The 25,691-nt window shown below is 42.8% G+C and overlaps 1 protein-coding gene across 6 annotated transcripts in view; it reads right to left on the reverse strand.

The window, feature by feature from the left end:
• PDE10A (phosphodiesterase 10A) overlaps nt 1-25,691 on the reverse strand; it is a 619,063-nt gene that overhangs the window by 53,856 nt on the left and 539,516 nt on the right. For 5 of the 6 annotated variants that reach the window (XM_023254564.2, XM_045058340.1, XM_023254563.2 and 2 more), the window contains 3 exons: nt 20,302-20,444; nt 17,721-17,813; nt 14,769-14,955 (listed from right to left, as the gene is read on the reverse strand). In XM_023254564.2, the coding sequence (XP_023110332.1) occupies nt 14,769-14,955; nt 17,721-17,813; nt 20,302-20,444 (423 nt within the window). The remainder of the gene's footprint in view (nt 1-14,768; nt 14,956-17,720; nt 17,814-20,301; nt 20,445-25,691) is intronic. The other variant, XM_045058341.1, reaches the window with a different exon arrangement.

A 25,691-nucleotide genomic window follows, 5' to 3' on the forward strand; every position in this document is an offset into this window, starting at 1 on the left:
AGTTAACACATTAAAAAATTAAAAATTCAGCAAAAATAAAATGCACATCTGATTTCCAGCTTGAGACAGAACAATATTCAGCAACCTTCAACTCCAAAAGTGATCAGAGAATGATTTAAAAGGGCAGAGGGAAAGTGTCAAATGTGAAAGAAAAACATCTGAAAGCGATGCCTTGAAAATCAACACAAGAATGGAAACTGCCTGTACTCAGCGCCTTGAGACTTCAACAAATACAGACATACGTGTGGGACCTGAAACCACCTAGGCTTCAGGGTCAGTTCATTCTTAATCTGTACCTAGCATAGGACCTAACACGTTCAAGCGTTCAGCTCCTATTTGGGGAATGAATAAATGAGCATATCATTTACAAACCTTGTAGTCCTAGAGCCCCCCCCCCCAAAATCTAAGTCCATTAAAACCCGTTACCTATACACTTGTAGATTTGGAAAAGGATTAAAAGGTTTCTATTTTGTGTTACCTATTTCGTGTTACCTAAAAGATGCAGTCTAAGAATTTTTATTCAGTCATTTTTTTCTAAGAGAATTCAAGTTAAGGATGTTAGAGGGGGGAAAAGTGGGTGTTACCATGTTCCTACAAACAAAGAGATAGGTAAATTTTAGGTGGGTATTTCTTTTAATATTTATTAATTTATTTTGAAAGAGAGAGAAAGCAAGCAGCCTCCACACTGTCACTGCTGAGCCCAAGCGAGGCTCGAGCCCAGGAACGGTGAGATCATGACCTGAGCAGAAATCAGGAGTCGGACGCTTAACCAACTGAGTCCAAGTGCCCCTTGGCGGGTATTTCTGAGAAAAGTTTTGTTGGAGATATGAAAAACTCAAGTGTTGTACCCAACATTCAGTTCATCATCTGCAGACACAAATTCAACTTACGCAATTCTCCTCTGAAGTAAGTACACCATGAATAATTAAACTTTCTACCAACTTATTCCAAACTATTTGATTCATCCTATCTTTGCCTTCTCATTTACATTACATTGTCTGTGAAGGTGTTTCCTGAACTTTCCCCCATTCCGGCAAAATTTCACACTCTCTTAGGTACCACCTACTCTGTATCTTGTATAGAAAACTTAAAAACACGCCTTACTGTCTGTCTCTCTCTTCAGCAGTCTCAGGGAAGGGCAGTGTCATGTGAAAGGTCTACCTGCATTCAGACCCTGGCTCTCTCATACACGTGCTGCTGTGTGACCTTGTGCAAATTGCTTAAACTCTGGACGGCTGTTTTTTCTTGTGCCAGATGGAAATGATAATAGCCTCACTCTGGACTGGTGTGAGACTGTGGTTTTTGTATGTAAAATGTCCAAAACAGAACCCGTCACGGAGTAAGTGTCGTACTGAGTTAAGAGTGGTTCTTACTATGATGATCTTACATTCACCGTCCGGGACAGAGAAGATACTCACTGCTTGGTTGGTGAATTCAGGAACGAATACAGGTTAAGCCATTTATTAAATCTGTCCCTAGCCAATTGGTTTCATTTTAATAATGATTTCCCCCCCCACATTCCTTTAAGGGCAAATGGCTTCTGATCCAAACTGTAAAGATCTAACCTGCTTTAAAGGATTGCCTTCTCTAGGCAGAGGATGGAACAGGTATTATCGCTATCCTGTTGGCTTTCGGCATCAAATTATCAAATTATTTACTTGAAAGCATAATATGCGTGACTAAATTAATTAACTCTTTTACTTTTAAAAGAGCTTTCAAGCTTTTTTAAAGTGGTTGTTACCTTCCTGCTAACAGTACGAGCATTATCTATTAATGAAATGGAGATGTTGCCAGTCAGAGGTATGCCCCCTGCATGGTACAAGAGGTGTAATCAAAAGGAAGCACAGGAGAGCTAAAGCATAGGAGCGTTCATACGGCCCATGTGCCCTGCCTCTTGGACAAAACTTTTAATCAAAGATGACTGAGCCAAACAACAATAAGATATGCTGTTCTATTATAACGTTCACTGTTAGAAGCAATTTTCAGGGGCGCCGGGGTGGTTCAGTAGGTTAAGCATCTGACGTCACCTCAGGTCATGATCTCCCAGTTTGAGGGTTCGAGCCCCGCGTCAGGCTCTGCGCTGACAGCTCAGAGCCCGGAGCCTGCTTCGGATTCTGTGTCTCCCCCTCGCTGCCCCTCCCCCACTTGCACTGTCTCTCTCTCTCTCTCTCTCTCTCAAAAATAAACATTAAAATTTTTTTTTTAAATAATAATAATAAGGAAGCAATTTTCATGTAGGAAACACAGAATAATTTCAAGAGCGGAAGTATTTAAAAATTTCTAGGACCGACATACTTAATCTGACTCTGTATCAGCGGACCATTAAAAAGTACTTCATCCTGGGGCGCTTGGGTGGGTCAGCCAACTGAATGTCAGACTCTTGGTTTCGGCTTAGGTCACGATCTCAGGGTTCACGGGTTCAAGCTCCACGTCAGGCTCCATGCTGACAGTGCAGAGCCTGCTTGGGATCTTCTCTCTCCCTCTCCCTCTGCCCCTCTCCTGCTTGCGAGCTCTCTCTCTCTCTCAAAATAAACTTAAAAAAAAAAAAAGTACTTCGTACTAGTAGCACAAAGCTTTTCACATTTATGATCTTAATAAAAATTTATGTATATCCTCTAGAAACAAATAGAACATTGAGGCAAAGACAAGGAGCCCACAGATGTGATTAATGCTTAGGACAGGGTTTACTACAAGGTGTTTTTCCTAAGCTTCGTATGATGGTTGGGGGAAGAATGCTCAAATGCAGAAGCAAATTTGCTCAAAAAAATCATGTCAGTGCCAGGACGAGGACCGGATTCAGGTCTTAGCCTCTACTCTCGTGGTCTGTGGACCACTCTTTTTAGTTGAAGAAGGTTCTGGAAAACCCCATTGTAAAGAAACCAGCGGCTGTCTTACCGAAACTGGGCACTGTCTTCTTTTTTATTTGGAAGGACTCGTGCTCCAACTAACAAAAGAAGTATTACTTTAAAGAAGACATGTGAGTTGGTCTTTTTCTGAATAGGAGCACTTTTGAAATAAACTCAGCTCCAAGAATCCCTCAGGCGGGAAGGCCAGGAAGGGAAGTGGAGAACAGGAGTCACCCTGGAGCAGGTTCAGATAAAGAGGCTGTTGTTTTGAGTTGGAGAACCTGTCCAAACAATATAATTTTTTATAACTTTTAGTGAGAAGAAATATTGCAGTAAAAAAAACAAAACAAAACAAAAAACAGTCACAAACTCCACAGAGAGCTGCCACTGACTGCATCACATAGTTTGGCAACTTGGACCGTAAGTAATTTCCTAAAAAAAAAAAAAAAAAAAAAAAAAAAATCAATGGAAAGATAGACTGCCTGTTAACTGAGTCACGACTTTTCAGGAGTGTTATTTTTCTTGTGTAAATCTGGTTTTAGTGTGGTATAAACATTTAATCACGTTTGCACCCGGGTTTTATGATACAACACCCTGTGGGTTTGAAGACCTTGGGACTCGCCGGGCCAGCCGTTAATAACATGGCTGAATCAACTCAGGAGTGTTTTGTTTTGTTTTTTAATTTTTTTTTAATGTTTATTTATTTTTGAGACAGAGAGAGACAGAGCATGAATGGGGGAGGAGCAGAGAGAGAGGGAGACACAGAATCGGAAGCAGGCTCCAGGCTCTGAGCCATCAGCCCAGAGCCTGACGCAGGGCTCGAACTCACGAACCGTGAGATCGTGACCTGAGCTGAAGTCGGACGCTCAACCAACTGAGCTACCCAGGCGCCCCTGTTTTGTTTTGTTTTTAAATTAATTTATTGAAACTCATGTTAGTTAACAGACAGTGTAATATCGGTTTCAGGAGAATTTAGTGATTCATCACTTACATACAACACCCAGGGCTCATCCCAGCATGTGCCCTCCTTAATGCCCATCCCCCATCCGCCTCCTCTCCAGCACCCCTCAGCTTGTTCTCTGTATTTGGGTCTCTTACGATTGATCTCCCTTGTCTGTTTTCATCTTACTTTTCTTTCCCCTCCCCAACGTTCATCTGTTTTGTTTCTTAAATTCCACATGAGTGAAACCATATATTTATCTTTCTCTGACTCATTTCACTTAGCATAATACCCTCTAGTTCCATCCACATTGTTGCAAATGGCAAGATTCATTCTTTTTGACGTCTAATATTCCATTGCGCGTGTGTACATATACACGTAGATGTACCCCCACGTATTCTTTATCCATTTATCTATCAACAGGCATTTGGGCTCTTTCTATACTTGGACTCTTGTGGACAGTGCTGTTATAAACATTGGGGTGCGTGTGCCCCTTTGTATCCTTTTGTACACCAAGCAGTGCAGTTGCTGGGTTGTAGGATAGTTCTATTTTTTATTTTTTGGAGGATCCTCCATACTGTTTTCCAGAATGGCTGCACCGATCTGCATTTCCACCAACAGTGCAAAACAGTCCCCCTACCTCCGCATCCTTGCCAACGTCAATTGTTTCTTGAGTTGTTCACTTTATCCATTCTGACAGGTGTGAGGTGGTGTGTCATTGTTTTGATTCGTATTTCCCTAATGAGAAGTGATTTTGACCATCTTTTTATGTGTCTGTTAGCAATCTGGACATCTTAGGAAAAGTGTCTGTACGTGTCGTCTACCCATTTCTTCATCGGATTATTTGTTTTGTTTTTCAGGCGTTAAGCTTGGTAAGCTCTTTATAGATTTTGGGTACTAAGCCTTTATCCGCTTTGTAATTGGAAAATATCTTTCATTCTGTTGGCTGCCTTCGAGTTTTGTTGATTGCATCATTTGCTGTGCAGAAACTTTTAATCTTGATGAAATCTCAACAGTTGACTTTTGCTTTTATTTCCCTTTCCTCTGGAGACATGTCTAGTAAGAAACTGCTGTGGCTGAGGTCAAAGAGGGTGCTACCTGTTTTCTGCTCTAGGATTTTGATGGATAGCAATCCATCTTATTAGGTCTTATTAGGTTGGGTCTTATTAGGTCTTATTAGGTTGGGTCTTATTTATTCAAACATAAATCCATCCTGAATTTACTTTGGTGTACGGTGTGAGAAAGTGGTCCAGTTTGATTCTTCTGTATGTTGCTGCCTGGTTTTCCTAGCACCACTTGCTGAAGAGACTGTCTTTTTTCCACTGGATACTCTTTCCTGCTTTGTCAAAGATTAGTTAGCCATATGTTTGTGGGTTCATTTCTGGGTTCTCTATTCTTTTTTTTTTTTAACCTTTTTAAAGTTTAATTTTGAGAGAGACAGAAACGGCATGAGTGGTGGAGGGGGAGAGGGAGTGGGGGAGAGGGAGAGAATCACAAGCAGGATCTGCACTGTGAGTGCAGAGCCCAACGAGGGGCTCAGACTCACAAACCGGGAGATCATGACCTGAGCTGAAATCGAGAGTTGGACGCTTAACCGACTGAGCCACCCAGGCGCCCCTGGGTTCTCTCTTCTGTTCCACTGATCTAGGTGTCGGTTTTTGTGCCAGCATCACACTGTGTTGATGATTACAGCTTTGTCATGCAGCTTGAAGTCCAAAATTGTGATGCCTCCAGCTTTGGCTTTCTTTTTCAACATGACTGTGGTTATCCGGGATCTTATCTGGTTCCATACAAATTTTAGAACTGTTTGCTCTAGCTCTGCGAAGAACGCTGGTGCTATTTTGATAGGGATTGCATTGAAGACATAGATTGCTTTGGGTAGTATCGACATTTTAACAGTATTTGTTCTTCCCATCTACGAGCGTGGAACGTTTTTCCACTTCCTTGTGTCTTCAATTTCTTACATAAGCTTTCTATAGTTTTCAGAGTACAGATCTTTTACCTCTTTGGTTAGGTTTATTCCTAGGTATCTTACGGTTTTTGGTGCAACTGTAGATAGGGTCGATTCCTTGATTTCTCTTTCTGCTGTTTCATTATTGGTGTATAGAAATGCAACTGATTTCTGTACATTGATTTTTTATCCTCTGATTTTGCTGAATTCATGTATTAGTTCTAGCAGCGTTCTGAGGGAGTCTTTCAGGTTTTCCATGTAGAGCACCACGTCATGAGCGAAGAATGAAAGTTTGACTTCTTCTTTGCCAATCTGTTGTCTGATTGCTGAGGTGAGGACTTCCAGTACTATGTTGAACAACAGTAGTGAAAGTGGATATCCCTGTTATGTTCCTGACTTTAGGGGGAAAGCTCTCAGTTTTTCCCCATTGAGGATGATATTAGCTGTGGGTCTTTCATACATGACCTTTATGATGTTAATGTTCCTTCTATCCCTACTTTCTTGGGATTTTTTATTAAGAAAAGATGTTGTACTTTGTCAAATGCTTTTTCTCCATCTATTGAGAGGATCATATGGTTCTTCTCCTTTCTTTTATTAATGTGGTACATCAGGTTGATTGATCTGTGAACACTGAACCAGCCCTGCAGCCCAGGAATAAATCCCACTTGATTATGGTGAATAATTCTTTTAATGTACCATAAAATTCGGCTTCCTATATCTTATTGAGAATTTTTGCATCCAGGTTCGTCAGGAATATTGGACTGTAATTCTCCTTTCTAGAGGGGTCTTTGTCTGGTTTTGCAACCAAGGTAATGCTGGCTTCATAGATAAGTTTGGAAGCTTTCCTTCCATTTCCATTTTTTGCAATAGTTTGAAAAGAAAAGGTACTAACTCTTTTAAATGTCTGGTAGAATTCCCCTAGGAAGCTATCTCACCCAGGACTCTTGTTTCTTGAATGATTTTTGATAATTTATTCAATTTCTTTGCTGGTTATGGGCCTGTTCAGATTGTCTATTTCTTCCTGTTTCAGTTTTGGTACTGTTTGAGTTTCTAGGAGTTTTTCCATTTCTTCCAGATTGTCTAGTTTGTTGGCATGTAATTTTTCACAGTATTCTCTTATAATCGTTTGTATTTCTGTGGTGTTGGTTGTGATCTCTCCTCTTTCATTCACGATTTTATTTTTTTGTGTCCTCTCTTTTCTTTTTGACAAGTACAGCTAGGGATTTATCAATTCTGTTTATGGTTCCAAAGAACTAGCATTTAGTTTCATTGATCTGTTCTGCTGGGTTTTTATTTGTTGGTTTCCATATCGTTTATTTCTGTTCTAATCTTTACTCTTTCCCTTCTTCTGTTGGCTTTAGGCTTTATTTGCTGCTTTTCTAGTTCCTTTAGGTATAAAGTGAGGTTGTGTATTTGGGACCTTCTTACTTCTTGAGAATTGCAATGCACTTCCCTCTTAGGACTGCCTTTGCTGCATCCCAAAGGGTTTGGACTGTGGTGTTTTCATTTTCATTTGCTTCCAAGTATTTTTTTAACTTCTTCTTTAATTTCCTGATTGACCCATTCATTCTTGAGCAGGATGTTCTTTCACCTCTATGTATTTGAGGGCTTTTCAAAATTTTTTCTTGTGGTTGATTTTAAGTTTCATAGCGCTGTGATCTGAGAATATGCACGGTATGATCTCGATCTTCTTGTATCTGTTGAGGGCTGATTTGTGACCCAGATGTGATCTATTCTGGAGAATGTTCCAGGTACACTTGGGGAAAATGTGTATTCTGCTGCTTTAGGGTAAAATGTTCTGAATATATCTGTTAAATCCCTCTGTTCCAGTGTGTCATTTGCTGCCATTGTTTCCTTGTTGATTTTCTGCTTAGAGGATCTGTCCATTGTTGTAAGTGGGGTATTAAAGTCTCTTACTATCATGGTATTATTAACAATGAGTTTCTATATGTTGCTTATTAACTGATTTGTATATCTGGGTGCTTTCAAGTTGGGGGCATAAATATTTACAATTGTTAGATCTCCTTGATGGACACACCCCTTAATTACGATATAATGATCTTCTTCATTTCTTGTTACAGTCTTTGTTTTAAATCTAGTTTGTCTGATAGAAGTATGGCGACTCTTTCTTTTGACCTCCAGAAGCATGGTAGATAGTTCTCCATCCCCTCACTTTCAATCTGAAGGTATTTAGCTCTAAAAAGAGTCTCTTGTTGGTAGCACATAGATGGATCTTTTTTTTTCTTTTTTTAAAAAATCCATTCCGATACCCTAAGTCTTTTCATTGGGGCATTTAATCCATTTACATTCAGAGGGATTACTGAAAGATAGGAATTTAGTGCCATTGTGTAACCAGTAGACTTGGTGTTTCTGGTGATGTTCACTGGTCCTTTCTTGTCTTCATTGCTTTTGGTCTTCTTTTCTTTTCTCCACTTAGAGAATCCCCCTTACAATGTCTTGCAGGGCTGCTTTAGTGGTCATGAACTCCTTTAGTTTTTGTTTGTCTGGGAAAGTCTGGATCTCTCCTTCTATTCTGAATGACAGCCTTGCTGAGTAAAGGACTCTTAGTGCATATTTTTCCTATTCAGCATGTTGAATATTTCCTGCCACTCCCCTCTGGCCTGCCAAGTTTCAGTGGACAGGTCTGCTATATGTGTTTACCCTTGTAGGTGAAGGACCTTTGGGCCCTAGCTACTTCAGAATTCTCTTTTTATATTTGTATTTTGTAAGTTTCACCATGAATTCTCTCTTTGTATTTTGCAAGTTTCACTATGATCAACAGTGTTGATCTATTTTTGTTGATTTTGAAGGGAGTCCTCTGTGCCTGTTGGACTTGGATGCCTGTTTCCTTCCCCAGATTGGGGAAGTTCTCAGCTATAATTTGTTCAAATGATCCTCTGCCCTGTTTTCCAGCTCTTCTTCTGGGACTCTCATAATACAGATATTGTTTTGTTTCATGGAATCACTTAGTTCTCTAAGTCTCCCCTTGTGATAGAATATCCTTTCCTTCTTTTTTTCAAGCGTTATTATTTTCCATAATTTTATCTTCTGTATCAATGATTCTTCCCTCTGCTTCCTTGATCCTCATTGTCAGTACGTCTAGTTTGTTTTGCCTCCCAGTTATGGCATTTTTTATTTCATCCTGATTAGTTCTTAGGTCTTTGACCTCTGCACCAAGGGTTTCTCTGGTGTCTTCTATGCTTTTTTTTTTCAAGCTCAGCTAGTAGTCTTATGACTGTTGTTCTAAGTTCTTGTTCAGATATATGGCATACATCTGTTTTGAGCGAGTCCCTGGCTGTGATTTCTTTTTGACCTTTCTTGTGGGGAGAATTCCTCTGTCTTGTCATTTTGGCTAAGTTTCTGTCTTTTGGGTGTTTTAGCAGTCCATCACCTTAACCACTAGGCCACCTCATCCCACTGTTTTGGGTGTTTTAAAAGCATGTTATTTTTCCTGCACCTGAGAGTACTGCTATATGAGAAAGACGTCATACACTGTCCAGGGCCTAGCACTCCAGGAAGTGTTTCCGGTGCATCTTATACGCATTCCACTGCTCGTTCCCGCTGGTCAGTCCACTTCAGAGGTCCTCGCCTGTCGTGGGGAGTGTTTGAACCTTAACGAGGTGTGCTTTATTTGTTGAAGTACCCCTGAAAAAAAGTGTCGGGGCGGGGGGGAAGCCTGATCCCCAAAAAGAGAGAAATTGAAAGGGAGCCAAAAAATAAACCCAGAGAATCAAAAAACATGAAGGCTGATTCCAAAGAAAAAGAAAGGAAAACAAGGAGAAAAGAAAAAAGGAATAAAAAAGCCTGATGGAAAAAAAGAGAAAAGGACACGACAAAACAAACAAGAAACTAGGAGCCTGATTCCAAAAGTACAAACGAAGAAGAAAGAAGAAAAGAACTGTAGGTGTTGTTCTGAAGGAGCTGATTTTCAGAACACTTGGGGCCTGGAAGGTGCTGGCTGTGCTGGGCTTCAGGAGGGGCCTGCTGCGTTGGCTCAGGGTCAGTCTGGCCCCCACAGATAAGCAGCTGGCAGGCCTGCGGCGGGGCGGGGCGGGGCTCGGCGTAAACGGGTCCTGCCTCCGCCGGGGGCCTGTGTGTTGCACTCTGAGGCCGCACCGTGTTGGTGTTGGGGGTGAGATGGCGCCACCCCAATCTCTGGTCCTCGGACAGGGATCTCACACCCTGCCCTGTTCAGGCAGCCCTCACGGAACAGCGAGGGCGGTCAGCTCGCCCTGCGCCACGACTGTCCTGCCTTTTATCCTTGGCACAGGGCTGGGATTCAAAACTCAAAGTCTTAAAAGCACGGGGCACCGCACGGATGTGCCCTCCTTCCTCTGGAGTCGAGCCTCTCCACGCCGTGCGACATTCTCTGTCCCCGAGAAACGGTCCCACGCCTGCACAGCGTGCGGAATCTATGGTGTGGCGCCGCTGAAAGCAGCCAAGGTTATATTTCCTCTGGGTGCACTTCTGTCCCCTGCTGACAGAAGGCCTTTGGATGGCACCTGCAGGGTCTTTTATCCTTGGGAGGCAATAAACCCTCTTCCAACAGTACTCCAGGAAGGGGACTGTTCTCTCCCAGTGCGCCCCGGAGATCCTATACGCTCCGGGGCCGGCTCCCTCCTCCCCAGGAGCACAGGCCACAGCTCCGCCCCAGAGAAAGTCATGTGCACTTCTAAAACCTCAGAGTTTAAGCTCCAAATGCTGTTTGGAAAAGAGAACTGGGACACTCAGTACTTTTCGCTCTCCCATCTGTGGGCCAAAGAGGTTTTCCCCTTGTGCAAACTTTATGCCACACTTTCCCAATCCTTCCCTCTCTCTCTCCCTTTTGTCTCTCCACGGAAAGGGTTCCCTCCCCCTCCGTGGCACCACTGTCTTTCTCTCCCCCAAATCATTTCCACATACCTCCCACCTGTCACGCGGTCTCCCTCCAACTGTGGAGATCCTCGGCCACTCTGCAGATCCACTTCCCGGGTGTTCTAAAAATCTGACCTCAATAGAGCCGTGTTTGAGGGACGAGGAAAGCCCAGGGTCCCCCTGCTTCTCTGCCATCTTAACTCCTCCCCAACTCAGGAGTGTTTAAACCGACAGCGATGCGTTCTTCAAGGAACACGTGGAATCCCGGATAGACCTTAAGAGGACTGATTTCTACCCCCTTAACTTGCACACATACACTCACCTAAAAATGACTTTTTTCCACCTCCCATTTCAAATTAACCCCTTCCTTAAATTGCTCTAGTATAAAAACCTCCTAAAACAAATGGAAATATAAAATATGGTATTAATGAGATCTGATAATGGTTTCTAAAGCTTTCACAAAATATTGAAGGTAGATAGAAATAAATTTTCAGCCGATCACTTAAAATAACGTTTGAGCGACCATTTAAAGTAACTTTTTCCATATCTCAGCTCAGGTGGAATGCAAATGAAGAGAAATTGCTAAAATAAAATGCTTTCCGTCATTTCCTTATTAATGAAAGCAGTACTTCAGGCCTCCTTGGAAAGAAAAGGGACAAGTAGGAATAAAATTGATGTTGAATAGTGGGAATCGAGTTTCTCAGTGTCAAAGAAGAAAGTTCCAACGATGGCAATGAGATGGCTTGAAGGAATTCTGTGGCGTAAGAGCAGAGGTGTCAATACGTATCTCAGGGAAAGAGAGAAAGAGGAAGTGACTCCAGAGGCTTAGGTAAAATCTCTCTCCTCAAATGGTGAGAAACAGGGAAAACGTTTCAGAGGAGAAACCTGTCCGATAGCACCTTAACCAAACGAGGAAGCGAACGTCAGCAAAGGATGTGTCCCTGCTCAGGGGATCTGCTGGGAACACATCAGCCTGTGAGAGTCCTGCCAAATGATAACCTCAATATAATCATGAGGAAACGTCAGACAAGTCCAAATTAAGAAACATTCTACAAAATCACCGGCCTATATGCTTAAAAAATACCCAGGTCATGAAAGTCTAAGAGTAAGGAATGGGTCCAGATGAAAGGACGCTAAAGAAGTCTGTAGTTTAGGGACGCCTGGGGGGCTCAGTGGGTTAAGCGTCTGACTCCTGATTTCGACTCAGGTCACGATCTCAGGGTTCGTGAGTTCGAGCCCCACGTCGAGTTCTGCACGGACAGCTGCGGAGCCTGCTTGGGACTCTCTCTCTCCCCCTTTCTCTCTCCCCCTCCTCTGCTTGCGCTCTCTCTCTCTCAAAATAAATAAAATAAACATAAAAAAGAAGAAGTTTGTAGGTAAGATACCTGGCATAGGTCAGGGGCTGAATTCAGTCCCCAAATTCCTATGTTGAAACCTTAAATCTGTAGTGCCTCAGAACGTGACATGTTTGGAGACAGGGCCTTTAAGAGGCGATTAGGGTAAAATGAGGTCAAAAGGCTGGGCCTGAATTCGGTAGGACATGTGTCCTTCTGAGCAAAGGGGATCAGAACCCAGACACTCACAGGAGGAGGACCGTACGTAGACACAGGGAGAAGAGGGCCACCTAGAGACCAAGGAGAGAGGCCTCAGAAGAAACCGAAGTCACTGATACAATGGGACTTGGACTTGCCAGACTGTGGCTGATCACTTCCTGTTGTCTAAGCCAGCCAGTCTACAGTGCGGGTCATGACAGTCCTAACAAACTTGTACGGTTCCAACAGGAATTTCTGGACTCTGAAATTCTGCAGTGGAAAAATGAGATGATGTACTTGTCTTTAGAAAATACAAACAAAAGTACTTGGGCATTAGGGGACGTTTTGTCTAAAACACGCTCTCAAACAGATCAGAGAAACACAACATCTATGAATGGGATGGAGAGAGAAGGAAAGAACGAAAGAACGAAAAAACAAAGAACGAAAGAACGAAAGAACAAAAGAATGAAAGAACGAAAGAAAGGAAGGAAGGAAAGAAGAAAATCAAGGTAAAAATGGCAACATACCAACACTGGGGAGCACAGGTCATGGTATGAGGGAACCTTTGTATTATTTTTGTAACGTTGCCTTCTGTCTGAAGTTATTTTAAAATAAAAAGTATAAAAAACTTACACTAAGCTTAGTTTCAGTCTAAAATAGGTAAAATGTATTTATAGGTATATTAACCATTTTTTTAAGCCACAGACATCTTATTAGGATAGAACAGTTTCCAATAATTGATATTTTTTACTTTTGATAATCATTTATCAAGATTTTGTAACATGGTTACTTTGATCACATAATGACATATATACTATCGCAAGCCAAAATTAGTTTTTAACACTTATTATACATGTTTTAGCTTATCTTAATAAATAAAACACTTTAAAGCATAAAACATGTTACATTAGATCAAAGTTCTGTGGGGTACAGAAATACATATTCAGAGAGAGAAAAGAATGATGCTAGAGTTTACGATCATATGACCTTATTGTTATATATTTAAATGGACTATAATGTTCTCAAGTTGCTACAGTAGATTCCACCGGAAACATTAAAAAAAAACCCCATAAAGGGGTGCCTGGGTGGCTCGGTCGGTTAAGCATCCAACTTCAGCTCAGGTCATGATCTCACAGTTTTGTGAGTTCGAGCCCCGTGTCGGGCTCTGTGCTGACAGCTGGGAACCCGGAGCCTGCTTCAGATTCTGTGTCTCTGGCTCTCTCTGCCCCTCCCCTGCTCATGCTCTGTCTGTCTCTGTCTCGAAAATAAATAAAAACACTAAAGAAAATTAAAAAAACCGATAAAAACCAATATTCAGGATATACTAGAAATTATATTCTCTGCAACTTTTTTAAAAGTTTACTTATTTATTTTGGGGGGAGGGCAGAGAGAGAGAGAGACAGAGAATCCCAAGCAGACTCTGTGCTGTCAGTGTAGAGCCTGACGCAGGCCTTGAACTCACAAACTGTGAGATCATGACTTGAACCGAAATCAAGACTCGGGCACGTAACCAACTGAGCCCCCCAGAGGTCCCCTCTCTGCAACTTTTAAACTAAAGAAAACAAATGTAAGCTTGTCTATATATAAATATATATATAAACATATATATATAAACATATATATAAACATATATATAAACATATATATATATATAGATTTATGAGAAATACAGGTACAGAAAATGTTTAAAGCAAAAAGTATTTGCCGGCTGTACTAATGTATTTCTGATGAACTGGGTGGCAGGAGAGGTCCCTGTGAGAGGGCACAGGGTGACGCAGAGGAGGGGTGTTCTTCCCAAACAGCACTGAGTTGCATACGGTTGTCCCTAGTCACCAGAGTACTGCTTTTTGCCACTTTTGTTCCTAATCATCTCTGAGCTGTTTCCATCAGCTAAGTGGCTGTCCCTATGGAACTCGAGGTTCTATCTCCAAAAAGTACACTTTTCCACATTAGTATGGTGGTGACTCCCATTTACATTGGTTTAGCTTTGTAAAAGGTTACAATTTTCCCGGACTTTTAAATGCCAGTAATATCATTAAAGGATTATCAGAGTTTACCTAATACCAAATGTTTATCTCAACTATTTTAAAGCGAGGCCTAAAAACAAACGGAAACTCACTTAATAGATCATTCAGCGACCAGGGCACATGTGTTGTGGGGGGGTCGAGTGCACTGACCCCTAATCTGACCACCGTGCTGAGACGGGCCCCACGCGGTCTCACGAGTGGGACCGTCCCGGGGGGGTGTCAACACAGGAGTCACTGCCATCTTTTGTACAAGACTCTCCGATACAGGACATATGACAGACAGTAAGGGTTTAGATAACATTTCCTTACTCATTTCAGTAGATACCGTGACAGGTAAACCTTATATTTGAACACTGCACCTTTACATAACCTCATTTTTAACAGATTCGTCTTGAAACAAATGCAAATTATTAGAAGAGTTTTTTTTTTTTTTTCCCCAAAGCATTTTAAGACCTCTCGTGAAATATGTACAACCAGGAATCACTTTTCTGGGTTATGAAGGAAATGCTGGGGCGGGGGGGGGGGGGGGGGGGGGGAGAAACCTTTCCACTGCTTTACCTAAAAGGGTTCAAAGTGGATACGGAGTAGTAAAAAGACATTTAAAACAGCGTCACTTACATTGGCACAGTGTAGGGCTAACGCACAGAAGACAGCAAACATCTTGAAGTTGTTCTCGTCCGTTTTCGAGAAGGCACTACCGCTCAGTTTGTTGACCATCTGCACCACGCCTATGACACTCCCCCGACTCACGATGGGCATGCACAGTATGTTCCGCGTGGTGTAGCCCGTGTACAAGTCCACTTCCCTGTGGTAGCGTTCGAGAGCAAAACACACACACACACACACACACACACACACACACACACAGAAGAAAGTGAACTATACATTCCATCATAAGTCTCAAGTGAGTTTTGCTATTTACATGCTTCCATTACAAAGGAACTGTAATGGGGCCACTTAGCTTCTAAATTCAAGGACAGTGTGACATTTGGAAGTACTGAGCTAAAATCTTTTCAAACGCGTCCCAACCAATTTGTTCTTTTATTTTCAAGAGTTTTTCAGGACAGTCTCTAGGGGGCTTTCAGTTTATCATCTGGTGTTGAGAATCCAGCATGGTCAGGTCAACACAGACAAACTGGATGCAGAGGAAAAAATATAATAAATTCGGTAAAATAGCGTTCTTTTGAACTTGGCTGTATGTTATGAGAGATGTAACTTGCTAGTAAACAAACTTAAATGGAAGTTATCACCTTACGAATTTAGAGCAGGGGTCAGCACACTGCAGACTATGGGCCAAAACAAAACAGCCCTCTGCTATTTTGTTAACATTTTTATTTCTTTAATGTATATTTATTTATGCATATGAGAAAGAGAGAGAGAGAACGAGAGAGAATTAGAGAGCAGGGGAGGGGCAGAGAGAGAGGGAGAGAGAGAATCCCAAGCAGGCTCCGCAGCTGTCAGCACAGAGCCTGATGTGGGGCTCGAACTCACGATCCGTGAGATCATGACCTGAGCCGAAATCAAGAGTCAGACGCTTCACCGACGGAGCCCCCCGGGCGCCCCTGTTAACAGTTTTAATGGAACACAACTGCACCATTCTTGAATGGATTGTCACCACCCTGCAACACAGCTGAGGACTTGAGCCAGAGACGTTATGGCCTCAAATACTTACTAACTGATCCTTAATAGAAAATGTTTGCGGCCTCCTGATTTCGAGAAAATATTTTTTACAAATAGGACTCAGTTCCACAGACACAGCCAGATAGCTAGAGGTGGCCATTCGTGCCTGGCTTCCTGCACTTAGAGTAATGTTTTGAGACTGATCCATATCGTAGCAGGTACCACGGTACAAATGGTCCAGCACCTCTCATGGCTGCGCAGTGTCCCAGGGTATGGAATACCCATCTTATTTACCCGCTCATCAGTTCACAGATATTAGTATTTGCTGACAGCCAGTTTTTTGGCAATTGTGAAAATGCTGTTTTGCAGACGTGCAGACAAATCTCTGGGTGGATACGTGTTGTTTTTCTGGATCCCTCGGAGTGCAGCCTACTGGGTGCAGTCAGTATGTGCTTAACTCTACAAGAAACTGCAAAACTGTTCTCCACAGTGGCTGCACCTTTCTCCATTCCCACCAGCAAGGTATGAGAACCCAGGCTTCTCCACATCCTCGCCAGCACTTGCCGGGGCCACTTTTTAAAAACTATCTGTTCACACTGCTGTGTAACGAGATCTCGTCATCAAATTATCTCTCCCTCACATCAGGCATCTTTTCATGTGTCTAATGGCCATTCACGCATCTTCTTTTGTGAAATGTTTGTTAAAATGTGGGGTTCTATTCATTACAGTAGAGTATCCTATTACAACGGAAGAGTTGTTTACATATTCTGGAGACAGTATTTTGTCAGATTCAAGCTTTGCAAATATTTTCTCACAGTCTGTTGTTTGCCTTTTCATGGTTCTTAAAAGTTGACCCATAAAATTTTTATCTAACAGTTTTATAAATAAGGATATATAAATATTTTCAATGTTTAAGCACTAAAATAATAAGTTTGGGTTTTTTTGGAAAAAAACCTAACATTTTCTACATGCTCATAATTTATGGATAAAACATTACTAAGATAAAGTTGTTTATATACAAGTTGCACATGTTCGTCATTAATCAAGTTTCTGAAAAAAATGCTTACTGTTTATTTAATTGCCTCTTAAAGTAAACCAAATGTCTGAATTAATAGAACACTAACGTCAAAATGTTTGAACTATTACTCCCTACCAGTCACAGCATCAATCTTGAGACTTTCAATTTTTAAGATTTGTTAAAATCAGATTATATAATTTGGTTTCTAATTCTCCTAAGAAACTCAAAACAAAATAAAAAACCTTTATAAGCCATCTGATATCCAACTTGAATAATATCCGATAAAAGCGGCAATCCATGGAGCCCCTGCTTTCTGTCTGTTGCAAAGTTGCCCGATCTGAGTATTTTCTCTAATTTTAGACACACGTGCACGCACACACACACACACACACACACACACACACACACACACCCTACAAAATAGGCATCACTGTACCATTTTAAAGATGAGAAAACTGAGACTCCAAGAGATAAAGTAATTCACTCCAGGTCACTCCAGAGTTAATTAATGATGGGACAGGGATTCCAAGGTAGGAAATTTCATCAGGAGAGGTTACCGCCTTGTAAGGTACGGTTTGATGGAGAATATGCCCAGGAAAAAACGAGAACACTATAATAACAATAATAAAATGATAATAATAATAAAAACGAAAGCAGCCTTAAAAGTTTAAACTGCTCCTGTATAAATGTGTTTATCGCATCTTAATCTCCTGCAGCTGCATAGCATTAGTGGTTTGGAGTCTATCATTTTATAAATATCTGAAAACACTTGAGGACTGATAAGAGAGTTGGTTCAAAGAAAGTGTCACAGAGCGCCCAGGAGGAAGGACCTCGTGGCAATGGCAGGTGGGGAACTGGGGGCGCGTCATTACAGAGGCTCCAGCCAAGTGGGACGTGACAGAGAGAAGGATGGGCCGTAAGCCATTTCTTACCTGTTGAAGCGTGGGTCTGCATAGGCATCTGGAATGTTCAGGACTTCCCCTGTTCTTGCTACCTGACCAGCAATCCCTTTCTCAATTGAAAATCTGCAGATATAAAACCAGAGGGACATGCTAATTAAAATATGATGATGTCAAATAATTCGGAACATGGAACATTTCACCACCCACTAAAGAGTAAGCGAAAAAGTATTGTTTTATTTTCAATACTCGCACTAATTTTACGTTTATGTATTCAAAATCACCTTATTAGGACATAATACGGAAAGGTAAAGTAGAAAACCACTGCACGGTCATCACGGGAGAGCTTGTTGTAGGATCTAATCCACAATACATTAAACTACACTGGGTCACAAGCTGAAATTGAACAATGAACTAGCAGTCTCCTCTCATGACCAATAATAATCTTTTATAGTTGCAAAGCACCTTGTAATTTACAAGACGCAATATAAGTTTTCTTTAACTATTTATACCTATTTTTATTTATTTATTTATTTGTTAGTTTTTAAGTAGGCTCTATGACCAGTACAGGGCTTGAACTCATGACCCTGAGATCAAGAGCCTCACGCTCTACCGACTGAGCCAGCCAGGCACTCCTGAACATAAGTTTTCTTAACGAATTCTCACTGTGGTGTGAACGGAAGCCCATAAGGTTCAGTATTTTGTCGGTACTCCTAAAATACTGGTGGCACAACAGAAACAAGGTCCACACCAGAACACGTCCCACCACACCACACATAGAGCCAAACTCATGGGTTACACGAGAGTTGACACCTGACCTGAGACACTATGCAGGACTAGGACTTGAAGGCATTTATAACACAAGTGCTGCCTAAAAATAACACAACTTACAACGTCTAGTATCTTTAATTCTCTAATTTGCCAAATTTAGAAACAGTCAAAATGCACGCTTTCTTTGATTACCCTTAATTATGTTTTGATATATCAGCGTTTTCTTTTACAAATAGATTCTCATTTTAGAGTTTTCTTGTTGTGATATCATCATAACTCATGCACTCGTTTCAAAATTAGTTAAGAAAGATGTCTACAGTCTACGATATCTACAGATTTCAAAAGCTGGAAAATACTTTTCGTAATATTACATTTTCGACATTACAGGAAATCACTGTTCCTGAAACAAAGCTCAACTTTAAGGCTGTTCCCTAGGGGAAAAAATAAAAGGAAAGTCGACACAAAAGAGAATGAACTTTCTTAAAAGAGCAAAAAATGAACCCAACATCGCATAGAAAGCAAGCTCGTTTCGTCCTGGTTTTCTTGCGCTTCGAGCAAGACGAACAGAACAAATCGGACGGCTGTAGGAAAAGAGTGTTAGAACCGTTTCATGATTTATGCCTGATTTTCCTGCTTGGCTGCCTCTGTCAGCGGAGGCCCTGGCAAGGCGGGCGCTCACATACACGGCTGGCACCAGCTGGCCACTGGAGCGAGCGCGGCCGGCACATTCCCCTCACTGTCTCTCCCAGGCCCGTCCACGCAAACTTCGAGTGACCGTCTCCAAAAGGAGATCGATACCAGCACCGTTAAGGGACACTGAGCCTTCGGCAAGAGAACTCCCTTTACCTAAATGACTACGTGCAGACTGACTTACTGAGGGGCTAAACAGCAAATACACCAGAAATAAAACAAGTAAAAATAACCAATCTAAACAGTGCCACGACTTCGGACTGCGAATCCGTGAGTGTGGAGTGCAGGGCCCGGCACAGAAGGGGAAGTGCTCAGGGGCAGGGGCAGTGGCGAGGCCTGGCTCGGGGCCACACGCATGTTTCTGGCACCTGATCCGCTCTCTTACACGACAGACCAAAGAAGAGCGGAACTTAGTTCGTGAGGAATTGTGTTTTCCTACGGCGTTTGTAACCACCAGAGCACGTTACGCTCCTGCGTGGAAAAACAGTTGCACGAGATATATAAGCAAAGGAACGCAAGGACGATCTCTTGGCGTCAGTGACGGTGCTCCCCGCAGCGGTTCAGATTGTGCGACCTGACTGTGGCAGGCACGCCTTACAGCCAGACCCCATTCCATCCATTTAAGCGACGGCAGCTGCCACTTAAGGAACGAAGAAGGCTGTAGTTTCCAGATGCAGCGGGCGTGTGCTATCTGACTGACCGCACCAGCTGTTTGGTTACGGACTCGTGTGCTTAAGTCATTCAGTCTATCAGGTCCATTTCCACTACGGTCTGGACGCTGAGACCGCCGTCGGCTGGGAAGGGGCGGGGGCGATACCCCGCCGCTCCTACACAGAGGACCTGCAGACTCCAGGTGGGATGTTCCTTTACCTACCTGGGAGCACTAGTAAGTTTTTCCAACATGATTTCCAAAAGGACCGCCTCCGGAAGACGGCATTTCCAGGAGTGACGCTAAAGCTTCCTAGGCGCGGTTTCGCTGGCACTGCAATGTCATTCCCAGAAGTACTACCTTCAGGAGGCGGGTCCTGGTGGGAATGATATCACAGTATGACAAGTACTGTCAGCATACCTGTGAACAGGCACAGAAAGGTGGGTAACGGAACACCTGCACAGCCGCACTCGCAGTATAGGGACATTCTACTTCTAGCTGTACCTGATTTCTTTGGTCTTCTTGAAGACAGGTTTTCCTTCCTTTTCCTCTCCGATATCAAAAAGGTCTGAATATAACTCCTTGTTCTTATGGTCTACCTGGAAAAGTGCACAACGGTCGGCATTCACCAGATTTTTTGCATATATCTAAAGACAAACGATAAAGCGAGAGTGAGCCGACGAGAAATTCAGAGTTTAAAGGCAAACGTTATCAGACACAAATCTAAATGTCAGCTGACCTATACTCCACCTGGGCAGCAAATGAGCGCGGTAACTAAACAAATGTGAGCATATAAACACTCTGTTAACGTGCTGAACCGTCCGGCACCGATATGGACAAACAAACAGCCGCGGGGTATGCACGTCGTGCTGTTGCCGACACCGCACGGGTCTCGAAGGGGCTGGAACGCAGTTACTGGCCCCGCCCCCTCAGAGCCCTTCCCTCACGCCGGTCCCTCTTCCAGAACCTCTGGGCTTACCCTTGTGCCCCCGGGTGAGCCATTCTGCCGGGCTGGTATTTGCGACACGTCGGTCGTGAACAAAATACGAAACGTAATCTCTCGTGAAGTTCATATTCACATTTGTTGCCCCTACTTGCTGCACTAACGATCCTGTGTAATTATTACTAAGTGTTTCCCGGGTGCCCACACGTTTACACACTCCGGGTGCCTTGGTTCACTTAATCCTCACGGTAATAACATTAAGTCAGGGAGCATTTTCATCTCCACTTTACGTGTGAGGACAACCGAGGCAGGAGGTAACTCCTCATCCACTATCCCATGGCTAATAAATGGCAGACCGCGTGTTTGAACTCGTGCTAGCTATTTTCATGGCCTGGCTCTTGTAATAAAAACACCCTTTTCCATTTCTAACTGGAACACTCTGTTCACTTTGTCATTCACTTGTTCATCAGTCTCTTTCCGCAGTTACTTCTTTAACGCTAACATATCCCACTGACCCAGCCGGGTCGGGACTACGGTTGGAGAATTCCGGCAACCTCAGACCCCAGACTGTAGACATGAGATTTATTCCTCGGAGAAAAAGAGCTGATTCTTGGAGGAAAACAGCCATCACAAAAGTCTGTGCAAGAGGGACATGGGCCACCTTGTGGCCACTGGAAAATATATAATCTCATGTGAAACTACTTTATTGATTTCATGAAAAGAAGTCAGCATGGGTTAGATACACTGGTTCATCTCATATCATATACTTGTCTTTATAGATTGTACTCATTCACTGAGTTCAGGCTGTGCCAGGGACTGATTTTACTGCATATTAAGATTATGAGAACTTGACAGTTTGTCTCTTTCCATTAGCCTGTGAGTTCTGGGACAGCAGGAGCTGCTTCTTTTTCCCACAGTATTGCAAATGCCCAGCACAAGGCCTAGAGTAGAGGTCAGCTAACTAAGTCCATCAGCCAAAGCCAGGCCATTGCCTGTTTTTATAAATAAAATTTTATTGGGAAAGGATTATGTTCATTCCTTCACGCAACGTTTAAGGCTGCTACAATAGCAGAGCTCAGTGTCTGCAATCGCGTTTGGCCCATGGAGCATAAAACTTTACCAGAAAGGTTTGCCAACCCTTAGGTTAAAATACATAAGCCTTCCGTAACCCAAGAAGTCTCAATAAATATTTGAGGAAGGATGAACGACATCAAATTAGGGAGACAGTAATGGGACTGTGTTTTGGCAAACGGAAGAATCGCCCATTTATTCTGCAAACTCATGGTATCTTGAACTTTTAAATAATAATAATGGTCCTGAACTATTAGTGATTACATTATGAAAAGCAAAATTTGCATCCCTACTGACTAGGTCATGTTAAATGCTTAATACTTTGGCATGTACTTATGTTAATAACTATAAAAATCTAAACAGAACGGCCAATTTTCTAGAAAAGTGAGTTGACAAGTAATTGAAAAATCTGAGCAGAAATAGAATAATAGGGCTCCTGGGTGGCTCAGTCAGTTAAGAATCTGACTCTTGGTTTTGGCTCAGGTCATGATCTCACAGTGCGTGAGACTGAGGCCTGTGTCGGGCTCTGAGGGGACAGTGCGGAACCTGCTTGGGATTCTCTCTCTCCCTCTCTCTCTCTGCCCCTCTATTTATTTCTCTCAAAGTAAATAAACATTAAAAAAAAAAGAAGAAGAAACAGAATAATACAGACAATGGAAAAATTGTCAAAGCATTATCCCCATAAAAGGCATCAGGCCCAAATGATTTCAAATATGAATCACTTAAGAATCTTCAACAAATAAATTTCCACCCTATGTTCAGAAAGAACACAAGTTTTTCGGTTATTTTCGAAGCCCTGCTATGCCACTGATACTGAAAATGAACAAAGATACTATAAAAAAGCAAACCACAGACCAATTTACCTTGGAACCCAGAGAAAACTCATAAATAAAAATTTTAGTAAATCAGACTTAGGAATTAACATATTATAATATTTACAAACTATCAGAACTGTTCAGTATCATAAACTCTAATATTTCATAACAGCAATAAAACAAAGGAAGAGATGAGGCAATTATCTTCATGTTGCCAAAAATGCACGTGAAGCAATTCAGCCATCCTTCACGATAAAAACTTTGGTCAAGTGAAACCGAAGACTGGATCCACACGCTCGTGTGTGTCTGTGTACGTCTATACCCATATCCTAAGCCCCTACAATGTCTGGCTTTGACAACCGACGGGGCCACACCCGGTGGACCCACAGCGCTATGGGAACCTGGGACACTTGCCTTAAGGGGCTCACACACAGACTCACTTGCCTCAGGGACCAGCGCACAAGCAGCAGTTGGAGAAGCTCCTAGAATGTACCTGAAGGAGGTTCATTTGCTAATTTTAAAGTGCCTGCCAGATGGGCAGGAGCCCTGGGGGACACAAAAGCGCTGGTGCCTTTTCTGCACTCCCCCTGTACCTTAACAGCGCTGATGGGTGCACCCCAGAGGCCGCGAAAGCCGGTGGGTGCACCCCAGCCCAGCGCTGCCCGTCAGCCTCACTACCGCTGGTGGGCGTAAGCGGTCCACACAGGGGGTCCTCCTTGATCACCTGGCTCTGGTGGCCGGGGCGGGGGTGGGGGACTTGCATCACCGGGGCCTACAGGACTGCGACAATCCAGGCTACCCCAGGCCCCATCCCCCCAGGGCACGACACCGACCACAGACTGAAACACACCCCTCCTTCCTGTGAAAAAGGCCTGTGGACTTGTCACGGAGCTTCGACCTGAGGAGCCGTCGCAGGCTTGCCCACCTGGAGACCCCAGAGGAGCATCAGGGGCGGTTGGTCGAGGACGCCATCTTCGTGCTCTCCTCGGCCCTGTCACAGCTCGCGAGTACGTCTCAGAAAGGAGCTCGTACGCTCGTCTGGAGCCCCAAGTGTTACAAATGTCCCCCAGTTCAGCCGCCCTGGAGGCCAGCTCCACAGCTGAGGCCCACGTACGGTCGTACGTACATCTGCATCCTCTAAAAGCTGCTGCCTGACATTCTCCTTCTCGTCAGCCAGGAACGAGGCGCTGACACATCCTTCCGCGTGTAGCACTGTTAGGTCTTAGCACACCCTTCACGAGGGGGCCTACCAAGAATACATCCGGCTGCTGAGACGACCGCAAAGGTGTGAAAGGCCATCAGGCGCCAGGGGAAGCTGAACGATGAGGCCTGCACAAGGTGCCCCTGCAAGGCCGGGGGGAGACAGCTGTCTCACCTCGTACAGAGAAACAACACGGAGACGGGCGCCTGGGGTGGGGGGCTCTGGGGGTTGAGCGTCCGACTTCGGCTCAGCTCATGGTCTCACGGCCTGTGAGTCTGAGCCCCGCATGGGGCTCTGTGTTGACAGCTCGGAGCCTGGAGCCTGCTTCGGATTCTGTGTCTCCCTTTTTCTCTGCCCCTCCCCCGCTCATGCTGTCTCTCTCTCTCTCAAAAATAAATAAACATTTTTTAAAAAGGAAACAAACACAGAGAGTTGAGCAAAATGAAGAAAATAGAGAATATGTTCCAAACAAAGGAACAAGATAAAGCATCAGAAAAAGAAACTAATGAAACGGAGATCGGTAACTTAGATAGAACTCAAGAACGGTCATAAAGACGCTCGCCCAACACGGGGAAGAGACCAACACAGTGAGAACGGACAACACACTCAATGATGAAGAAAAGCTGAGAGCTTTTCCTCTAAGATCAGGAGTAAGACAAGGATGCCACTCTCGCCGCTTTTGTTCAACAGAGTATTAGCAGTTCTAGCCAGAAGAGTGACGTAAGAGAAAGAAAAGGCATCCACGTTCGATAAAAAGAAGTAAAACTGACATGATTTTATAGAGAGAAAACCCTAAAGACTCCGCGGGCACACACACGCATGCGCACACACACACACAAAACCTTTTAGAACTAATGAACAACTTCAGTAAAATTGTAGGGTATAAAATGAACATACAGAAATCTGCTGCATTTCTATATACTAACCATTACAAACAGAAATTAAGAAAACAATCCCATTTACAATTGAATCAAAAGAATAAAATACCGAGGAACAAACTTCATCAAGGAAAGGAGAGACCTGTATGCTGGAAATTGTAAGACACTGATGGAAAAAGTTGAAGACACAAATAATTGGAAAGATACTCCATGCTCACGGATTGGAGGAACTAATATTGTTAAGATGACTGTATTATCCAAAACATCTACAGATTCAATGTAATCCCTATCAAAATCCCAATGGAATTTTTCACAGAACTAGAACAAAGAATCCTAACATTCCACACACGATACTTCAAATAGCCAGAGCAATCTTGAGAAAGAACCAGTCTGGAAGTATCACGGTCCCTGATTTCAAACGATATGACAAAGCTATAATAATCAAAACAGTACGGTTCTGGCATAAAAACAAAATAGAGTCCACACAGATGGTCAATTTGTGACAAAGAAGGCAAGAATATAAATGGGGAAAGGGTCGTCTCTTCCATAAAGGGTGCCAGGAAAACTCGACAGCCAGGATGCAAAGGAATGAAACTGGTCTAGTATTTTGAAACACATGAAGAAACTAACTCGCAATGGATTAGAGACTTGAATGGGAGACCTGAAACCATAAAATTACAAGAACAAAAATATAGGCAGTAAGTCCTTTGACCCTGGTCTTGGCAACGTTTTTTTTTTTTTTTTTTTCTGGTTTGTTTTTTGTTTCTTTTTGTTGTTTTCGGATCTGATTCCAAAAGCAACAGCAACAAAAGCAAAAGTAAGTGGGAATACACAAACAAGAAATCTTTTGCACAGCAAAGGAAACCATGAACAAAATGAAGAGGAGGTCTATTGAATGGGAGAAAATATTTACAAATCATATATCCAGTAAAGGATGAATATCCAAAATATATAAAAAATGCATACAACGGAACAGCAAAACACAA

Source organism: Felis catus, chromosome B2 (genome assembly GCF_018350175.1).
Source record: "Felis catus isolate Fca126 chromosome B2, F.catus_Fca126_mat1.0, whole genome shotgun sequence".
Lineage (NCBI taxonomy): Eukaryota > Metazoa > Chordata > Mammalia > Carnivora > Felidae > Felis > Felis catus.